The following is a 10014-nucleotide window of genomic DNA, read 5'->3' on the forward strand; positions in this document are numbered from 1 at the left end:
GGACAATAGATAAGTTGATAACTGAGCAATAGATGGGTGGATAGGTAGATGGTGAGGTGATGAGTGAGCGGACTGATGGGTGCATGGGTGTTGGTTCTTAGGTGGCTGAATAGATGGACAGCTTGGTGGACAAATAAGTCCAAAGTATGAGACGCGCAGAACTTTGGTACCTGTATTAAGCATTGAATTCAACAGTTGGGTTCCATTTATGGCCCTAACTCCTGACTAGAATGTGACCTGGGCCATTTCTTACTCTCTCTATGCCTTGTCCCCTCAGACCAAGGTGGGCAGAAGAAATGTCTCAGAAAGCCACAGTTCTCAATAGCTCATCTAAAAAGGAGGCAGGGAGTAAGAAACCTTGTGCTGGAAGGAGGAAGAAGAGGAAGGAGAGAAAGGGGACTGATGTCTAGGTGACTGTTTCCCAGCTAAAACCCAGAATGTGAGCTTTTCTCCTGGGTTACTTTTCCACTAGGTTTACATCCACCAGAATTATGCCACCTCACCCTAAAACCCCTAGGAATTGTAAATGAAGCTTGAGGTTAATAAACAAATGAGAGCCAGGCATGGTGGCTCAGGTCTATAATCCTAGCTCCTCAGGAGGCTGAGTGTTTAGGCCCTGCCAGAAAACCACACAGACATCCAGGCACAAAGAACAAAGGAGGGTTTATTGCTAGCAAAGGGACTGGCAAGACCCCTTCTCACAAAATGAGAAGTGCCAGCTATTGTCTGAGGTGTCCTATATAACCTACAAGGCTAGGAGGTGGAGACCCTGGTGTGGACCTGTGAGCTAGGGACTTCATGGTGGTGGGCTAAGATTGTTGGCTGTTGCCCAAGTGGCAGATAAGGGTCTGCAGTTGCCCACACTTGAAGGCACTTTAAGGGGATCTTGTTGCCTTATAAGTTGTAACTGTCCCAAAGGAGTGCCATCTCAAAGTAAAGGGTGTGGAGGCTGATTATTTACTGCCTTTACCAAATGGGCCTCGTGTTGCCTAGGAGAATAGCATGCTAAGCTATGGGAGAGGAGGCTATTGGACTAACACAGATCTGAGAATTGCGGTTCAAAGCTAGCCTGGACAGGAAAGTCTGTGACACTCTTATCTCCAATGAACCACCAGAAAATCAGAAGAAGCACTGTGACTCAAAGTGGTAGAATGCTAGCTAGCCTTGAGCAAAAGAGCTCAGGGACTATGCCGGGCCCTGAATTCGAGCCCACTACCAAAAAAATAATGAGGTAGAGTAAGATCTGTCCTTTTTTAAAAAAATGAAACCATTTCTTGGGTACAAGTAGGACTAGAAAGACAAAGAGGAGATGCCATGCTGAATCCTTCAGCTTCAACCCTTCAAGGGCTTGAGATTCTTCAGCCTAGGAACACTCTACATGGGACACACTCCTCTCCACAGTGCTCCCTTCATGTGTGACATGGCAAGTATACCTGCTCCCAGATCTCCACCTGTCAGGTGTCAGGGTCAGGTAGCTACTGGCCATGTACTTGTTGTTGCTTTGTTTGGAGGGCTGGGTGGTCTCCACACCCTCGGTGACAAGGATGTCATCTGCCTTCCAAGCCACCAACACAGTGCCCGGGTAAAAGTCATTCATCAGACAGGCCAGGGTGGCCTTGTTGGCCCATAGCTCCTCAGAGGATGGTGGAAACAGTGTGACCAAGGGGGAAGCCTTGGGCTGACCTATATGGAAGAAGAGAGGCTGAGAGTTGTCATAAGAGAGCCAGGAGCTGGGCACCAGTAACTCATGCCTGAAATTCTAGCTTCTCAGGATGCTGAGATATGAAGATCGCACTTCAAACCCAACCCAGGGGCTGGGAATATGGCCTAGTGGTAGAGTGCTTGCCTCATATACATGAAGCCCTGGGTTCAATTCCTCAGCACCACATATATAGAAAAAATCCAGAAGTGGTGCTATGGCTCAAGTGGCAGAGTGCTAGCCTTGAGCAAAAAGAAGCCAGGGACAGTGCTCAGGCCCTGAGTTCAAGCCCCAGGACTGGCAAAAAACAAACAAACAAAGCCAACCCAGGCAGGCAAGTCTGGGTGGCTCTTATCTCCAATGAACCACTGAAGAAAACTAAAGTGGCACTGTGGCTCAAGACAGTCCTAGACCTTCCTAGAATCCCTCGCTAAGCTCACCCCAGAGACCTAGCCTACTCTCATCTCTGACAGCCTCAGTTTCCCCAATATCACTAGGGCTACTAATGCTGCTTCCTCCCTGATCTCTGGAGTCTGAGTTTACAATCTGGCCCTGACCTTCTAAGCACAAATTTAGATCCCACCTGAATTCATTCTTCCAGTGTTCAGAGCCTTCTCTGACAATCAGGGGTTTCTACTCAGCAGGAAGATACTGGTGAGTGTGGGAATACCTTGAATCTGTGCCCTTGGTATAGGAAATTCCACCCCATCTTCTTAGCTCTCCTGGTGAGTCATGAGTTCCACCCAGAACCCTCTAAAGTTATTCTGTTCCCCCAAGTCCCATTGGCCTTATCACAAGACTCTGCCTTGGCTATGCTTACCTCAGTGGATCCTGAGTGTTACGGATTCCTTTCTTTGGTTTGGTTTGGTTTTTGGCTGTGGGGCTTGAACTCAGGGCCCGGCCACTATCCCTGAGCTCTTTTCCTCAAGGCTAGTGCTCTACCACTTTGAGCCACATTGCTGGTGGTTAATTGGAGATGAGAGTCTCTCAGACTTGCCTAGGCTAGCTTTGAACTGCAATTCTCAGATCTCAGCCTCAGGATTTCAGGCGAGAGCCACCAGGGCCTGATTTTATTTTTTGATTTTACTTGGACACCACCTGAACACCACACCCATTTGCAACCTCATTCCTCCATTCCTAAATCTAACGTTCCTGAGGAGGATGTGGGAAGCTGAGGAACAGACAAGTGAGCCACAGAGCCCCATCATTCAGGGGCAAATGAGTGGCCATCCTCAGAAGGCCAGACTCTTGATTACTTGGCCCAGTTGGAGTTGTCCATATTCCTGTGTCCTCAGGGCCCAAGAGATTATCAAAGAGCTGTAGCCTAGACTGAGCCAGATCCTTCTTCTCTGCTGGTCTCCACTTGGAATGAACTTTTGAGTCTCCTGAGGTGGAAGTGATAGTCTCAACAATGTCTCTGTGCCTCCTTTGTGACCTTCCCAGCCTAGATGGACATCTGGCCCCTCAGTTCAGATTCTGGGGCTTATGGACTGCCTCTAAGGCTTAGTCCTAACTCATCAAACCAGCTCATGCCTCATAGGGAAAAAGCCTTGATCCTTGGCCAACCTTCAGCCTGGGCTCCTGGGACCAGGCTAGGTACAAGCACAGGAATCTGCGGGTAGTTTTCTTGCAGGTAAGGACCTTCCTGTAGATTACCAAAGACCACCCACCTCCCTCAGACTAAATAACAAAGAAAAGTAAAAGGTCAGTAAAAGGCTGACAGAGGGGAAGAAGTCCTCCAGAGAGAGAGAGAGAGAGAGAGAGAGAGACAGAGACAGAGAAAGAGAAAGAGAGAGAGAGAAACAGGTCAGGCTCACACCTGTAATCCTAGCTACTCAGGAGGCTGAGATCTGAGGATAGCGGTTCAAAGTCAACCCCGGGCAGGAAAGTCCATGAGACTCTCCTGTCTAATAACCACCAGAAAACCGGAAGTAGTGCTTTGGCCCAAAGTGGTACAATGCTAGCTAGCCTTGAGCAAAAGAGCTTAGGGACAATGTCCAGGCCCTGAGTTCAAGCCCCACAACCAACAAAAATAAAAAGAGAGAAAAACAGATAAGTGGGAGGTACAGGCTGGGAAAGACCATGAGAGACACTTACCTAGGACAGTTAGCTGGGTTCCACTGCCAAAAACATGCTCTGGTGGCTGTGGTTCAGACCAAAATCCATGGGTCCAGCACCTGGAGCCTGCCCCTGGGGGCCTAGGATGGAGTGAAAACCTGATGAATATAGGCACAAAGCTGTGGTGGGTGCACTGTGTCCTTGGTGAACGGTAGGTAGGCAGAGAGCCTCCCAGAAGCCTGTTCTCTGGTAGCAGGCAAGCCCCACCACTATGCCTCTCCCTTCCCATTTCTCCCATCTCTGATGGCAACATTGGGAATGGAAGATTCTCAGAGAATCTCTGAGTGTCTTCTCAGGTGGATGTGAGGTATCAGGGAGTCCTGAGCAGGCTCATTTTAGGGCTTCTGAGTGTCCTCCTCAAAGTTTTCCACGGCCCAGACACACCAATTTCCTCCATAGCCCCAGGAAGATTAGATCAAGATTTAAGGTGCTCCTATATAGAGACTCTTCTATATTTGTTTCTATGCAAGGAGGTGTAGTTCAGTCCCACAGCATTCATGAGACCTTCGCTGATCTTTCAGACCACTATCTATTGTTCCATCTATCCACCATTCATCAAATGTCCATCTTTTTGTCCATCTACCTATATAAGCACTATTTCTTCATCCAGCTATTCATCCATCCACCTATGTATCATTCATTCATCTGTCCACCCATCTGTGTCCATTTGTCCACACACTATCCATCTGAATTTACCTATTCATCTGCCCATTCATCCACCTGTCCATCCATGCATTATTCTTGTATACAGGAGGCATTCTTTCTCATGCTTAGGACATTTCAGGGTCCCTTTAGCTTTTATCTTTGTCTCCCTCTAACTCCTCTCAAGTCAGGTACCACAAACCTCTCATCATGGTCAATCCAAGCTCCCTCCTCACTTTTTGTTGTACTTGATATCTCTGTACTTGATGCAATATTAAGTCCACTCTTCTTCCCAGTGGTTCTCTTCTCCCAGGTATCTCAGAGCACTCACACTCCTTTTCTCCTTGGCCCATGCCTGGCTGCTGGCCCCGGGACCTCCCCTGGATCCTCTTTCCTTATCATCTTCCCACAGCATTCGTTCCCATGACTTGACCATATGGTGAGGCACCATTCTATTCCCACTGAAAAGTTTCCCCTCAGCTCCACCTAAATTGCCTAGTGACTACCAACAGCTGGTTGTCCAATAGGAAATTTAAATTTATCTTATCTATATGAGATTAGCCCCCCTTGCCTCCAACCCAGCTCTGTCTTCATCACAACACTGGCCATGAGTATTCTTGCTCACTTCCAAGCTGGAAACAGAGGTTGTGGACTTCAGTCATTGTCCCTCCCACACTGAAACAACATCTGTGTCATTGCCATCTGCATCTAAATAACCATTGACATTGATCAAGATGCACTGGACTTAGGAACTGATTTGTTGCCTTGAAACCCCTTTGTACAACTATTAAGGATAATTTTTAATGAGATAAAAGAACATATAAAGCAACTTCTACCCCTAAGTCCTTATCCAATTGGAATGAAAAGCAAAGTTCAAACAAAAGTTTGTATGAAAATGTTTATAACAGCCTTCATCTTTAGAAACAACTAGAAACAACTCAAGTATCCCTCAGCTGACAAATGACCAAATGTATGATGAAACCCATAAGTGAAATCCTAAGCCAGGCACAAGTGGCTCATGCCTATAAACATAACTACTTAGGAGGCTGAGGTCTAAGGATTACTTCAAAACCAGCCTGGGCAGAAAAGTCACCATAAGACTCTTACCTCCAATTGACCATTTTGAGCTGTGGCTCAAAATGGTAGAGTGCTAATCTTGAGCAAAATCGCTCAGGGACAGAGCCCAGGCCCTGAGCTCAAGCCCCACAAATGATAAAAATATTTTTAAAAGCCAATACCCAGAGGTCACACACTATTGTGGACTATGGAGTGGTCAGTACTGAACACACACTCAGCTGGTGCAACACCCCAGGTTCAAGCCTCAGCACCACAAACACCCCCCCCCAAATATTGTAGTACATCCTTGAAATGACACAAGTATAGAAATTAAGTCCAAATGACTAGTTGCCAAGGTGTAAGGATGGTCTGGGGGAGACAGGGAAGTGTATTTGAATCTATTTTTAAAGTCTATCATTGCAGTCCACACACAGTTTAATATTCCATACCAAGGATGTCCCAGAGTTTGTTTTCCCCCTATTGTTATATATTTCTGGTTGTTCCTACTTTTTCAACCTGGCCTTCAAATCTGACCTCAAGAATTGGTGGCACAAATTGAGTGCTAATTTCTCCAAAACATAAATCCAGTTCGGTGAATGTCTTCTTTCAGTCTCCAGTACATAAAATAAAAGTAGATAAATGAGCATAAAAATAATAACTATAAAAATAATAGGCCCTTGCCTAGCATGCCTGAAGCCCTGGGTTCAATTCCTCAGCACCACATAAACAGAAAAAGCCAAAAGTGGTGCTGTGGCTCAAGTGGTAGAGTGCTAGCCTTGAGCAAAAGAAAGCCAGGGACAATGCTCAGGCCCTGAGTTCAAGCCCCAGGCTGGCTAATAGTAATAATAACAATAATAATCCCAAACAAAATATTTTTTAAATTAGTAAATAAGTCCCACTTCAAGAAAACCTCAGGACAAAAGCCAGATCCTGGTGGTTCATCAGGATTACAGGTGTGAACTACTACTACTGGGCTTCTCTGTCTATTGTTTCTCAAATGGGCCACAGAGTTGTTCCCATAACTGGACATTGCTGTTGGTCAGACCCACCCTCTCATCACCTCCAGGCCTAACCTCAGTAGAAGTTAAGAAACAAATCAATGAGGATGCATCTTTGAGGAAGACACAGCCAACCCTTCTATCCAGAATCATTTTGTTTAAAATATAAACTCCACTGATATAATCATAGCATTTTCTTAAGTGTTCATCAAAAAAAGCCAGGGCCAAGCTGGGTACCAGTGATTCACTCCTGTGATCACAGAAACTTAGGAGGCTGAAATAGAATCACAGTTCAAGACCACCCAAGCTCACAAGACTGCCTCCCACACATTCTTTTTCTTTTTTTATTTTTTTCGAGATACCATGATTAGAACTCAGGACTTCAGGCTTGCAAGATAGGCACTCTACTGCAGAGACATACCTCTATCAGCCCTTTCCTGCACTGTTTTTTTTGTTTTTGTTTTTTTTTTGAGACAGAGTCTTGTCTTTGCCTGAGTATAGATCTGTACCACAGTCTGCCTATATTAGGCCTCCTGTTGTAGATAGGAAAATAGCTATACGCCACTGTGTCCAGCTCTGCATTGCGAAGGGACTTCACAACACTTTGTGTCCAGGTTAGCCTTTAAATGCAATCTTCTCCATCTCAACATCTCAGATAGCTGGGCATTAGCTACTAGTAGCCAGCTTTGAGACCCCGTCTGAACACACTGCTGGGTATGGTCATGTGCACCTTTCATCCTAGCTACTACAGAAAACCTAAAATAGGCATATTGCAGGTCCAGGTGCATGCCTAGGCAAGAAGTGAGACCTTATCTTAAAAAACAACCAGCACAGAAAAGGCCTGGAAACATGGGTCAGTGGTAGAGCACCTACCTTGCAAGTACAGGTCCTGAGTTGAAACCTAGAACCATTAAAAATCCAAGGCAGGCCCTTGCTTCCCCCTCTCCTATTGCCCTTCTCCCACAAGCTTCTCCTCATATCTGTCAAACTCTGCCTGAGTCACCCCAACGCACCCCTGGAGCCTCTCTAGCTCTGGATTCGTGTCCCGCCCCACCTATTCAAGTCAAGTCATATCCTCTTTCCCTAAGAACACACGGGTAAAATCTGACCCTCTGGGGTGCATCATCTCTTGCCACCACCTTGATCCCAGGGCCCAGTGCCCTGACCACCAAGCCTTCCTGAGAGTTCTGGACCTGCAGTACCCCTGTCCAGGCAGATTTCTTAGACTTTACGTGGAATGTGACTGTCAGGTTAGCCTCTCTCCTCTTCCTGGGGTGTTGGTTTGGTCTAAGTCTTGTGTCTTTGGGAGGTCAGCTTCCCCAGAGACCTCTATTCTGGTGGAAACTCCTAGCCCAGAAACCCAACAAGCACAGGTGCTGACCCAGCCTCCATGGTGGATCTGCTCCTGCATAGAATCTGAGGCCTTACTATGGTAACCCCAACAGTCCCCAGGTGGCTGTTGGGAGGCTGTCCTTACGAATCAGAATGCCTCAAGGTACTGGACTTGTCAGCTCTTACTGCCTTTGGAGATGGGGGACCTGGAGAGAGCTGGAGGACATGAAACTTGGGCCTTGAGGTCTGTGTCCATGAGCTATATGGCCTTGGGTGTTATTACTCCAGTCTGTAAACCTGATGGCAGTTGAGCTTGCCTTGTATGACCAGTAAGAGGAAGAGTCTGCTCCTATAATGATGAACTCCTGTGCACCTGTAGCAGGCTTTCATGGCTTTGTCTTTGGACTTTCCACCACATACAGAGAGGAGGAAATTATACTCATACCATCAGTGAAGCAGCTTGCCTGGACAGCAATGGAGTCCCTACAGCCTGGAAGCTCTTTTCCAGGGCCTCCATTTCTGTACTTCCCAGGGACTAAAAGGAAGTTTGTATACTCGCTTTAAGTTAGCTTTTTAGCTAATTTGAGGAGAGCCAGAAGACTCTGGAATCAAGACATACAATATTTCAATACAACAGGCTCACACCTGTAATCCTTGCTACTCAGGAGGCTGAGATCTGAGGATGGCAGTTCAAAACCAACCTGAGGAGGAAAGTCTATGAGACTCTTATCTGCAATTAATCACCAGAAAACTAGAAGTGGCACTGTAGCTCAAGGTGGTAGAGCACTAATGTTGAGCAAAAGAACTCAGGGACAGCACCCAGGCCCTGAGTCCAAGCCTCAAGACAGACAAATAATAATGGTAAGAATGCATCTAGGGACTGGTGGCTTACATCTATAATCCTAGCTACTCAGCAGACTGAAATATAGAACATTAAGGTCTGAAGCCAGTCTGAGCAGAAAAGCCCACAAGATTCCAACTCCAATTAACCAGCAAAAAGAGACATGGATCAAATAGTAGAACACCAACCCATGAGTAAAGAAAGCCAAGAGAGCATGCAACCCTGAGTCCCAATACCAGCCCTAATATTAATAACAGCAATAGTAAAGCAAACTTCCACCATGATAATCAAAATAGAAGCACTTGAAGCCAGCAGTTTGCCAGGCTTTTCCTCTTAAATTGTTCCTTCTCACCTCTCACCACCATTACTATCTTTCCCCTCAGTCACTCATTCCTGCCTTTAGTCCAGGGACCCCCCAAATCTTCCCACAAGCCAGTCCTTTACCTGCCCCACAAGTTCCACAGACTGGACCAGCTACTTCTTGCCTGGGCACTAAGATCCGGGGCTCTATTCTGGGGTGCTGCTCTTGGGAATAGCAGACCCTGGGTGCCCAGGGCCAGACCCAGAAGCAACAGACCCAGAACAGTCCCACACTGCCACGAAACAGGGCCTGGGCCCTGAGGAATATGACCTGTCCCAGATTTCATCTTCCCGCAAGATCAAAGGTTTCTTGAGATCAGGAAAATGTGGTACATATACACAATGGAATTTTATGCCTCTATCAGAAAGAATGACATGTGACCCATTTGTAAGGAAATGGAAGAACTTGGAAAAAATTATACTAAGTGAAGTGAGCCAGACGCAAAGAAACATGGACTCTATGGTCTCCCTTACTGGGAGTAATTAGTACAGGCTTAGGCAAGTTACAGCAGAGGATCACAAGAGCCCATTAGCTATACCCTTATGAACACATAAGATGATGCTAAGTGAAATGAACTCCATGTTATGGAAATGATTGTTATATCACAGTTGTAATTACTTTCAATGTACCAAGTGTATTTGTAGCATCTATTATTATAGACATATATATATGTATCACCTTCTTGTGGTTGTACCTACACTATCTCTGTAACATTATCTGAGTATATTGGAAACCATGTATGCTGGTATTAGAACTAGGAAATTGAAAGGGAATACCAAAATTGAGAGACTCGGGGTAAAAAAAGAAAAACAACCACAAAAACAATACTTGCACAACTGTTTGGTCTAAGTGAATGGAACACCTCATGGGGGGAAAGGGAAAGGGGGTGGGGGGAGGGGGTATGAGGGACGAGGTAACAAACAGTTCAAGTAATGTATCCAGTGCCTAACGTATGAAACTGTAACCT

The 10014-nt window shown here is 46.1% G+C and overlaps 1 gene segment (V, D, J or C); it reads right to left on the reverse strand.

Moving 5' to 3' along the window:
* Positions 1-1305: 1305 nt before the first annotated feature.
* Positions 1306-9342, reverse strand: LOC125349321. The segment is given in 3 exon segments: positions 1306-1683; positions 3797-3897; positions 9131-9342. Coding segments are annotated over 3 exon segments (624 nt in total).
* Between the last annotated feature and the right edge of the window lie 672 nt (positions 9343-10014).

Source organism: Perognathus longimembris, chromosome 3 (assembly GCF_023159225.1).
Source record: "Perognathus longimembris pacificus isolate PPM17 chromosome 3, ASM2315922v1, whole genome shotgun sequence".
NCBI lineage: Eukaryota > Metazoa > Chordata > Mammalia > Rodentia > Heteromyidae > Perognathus > Perognathus longimembris.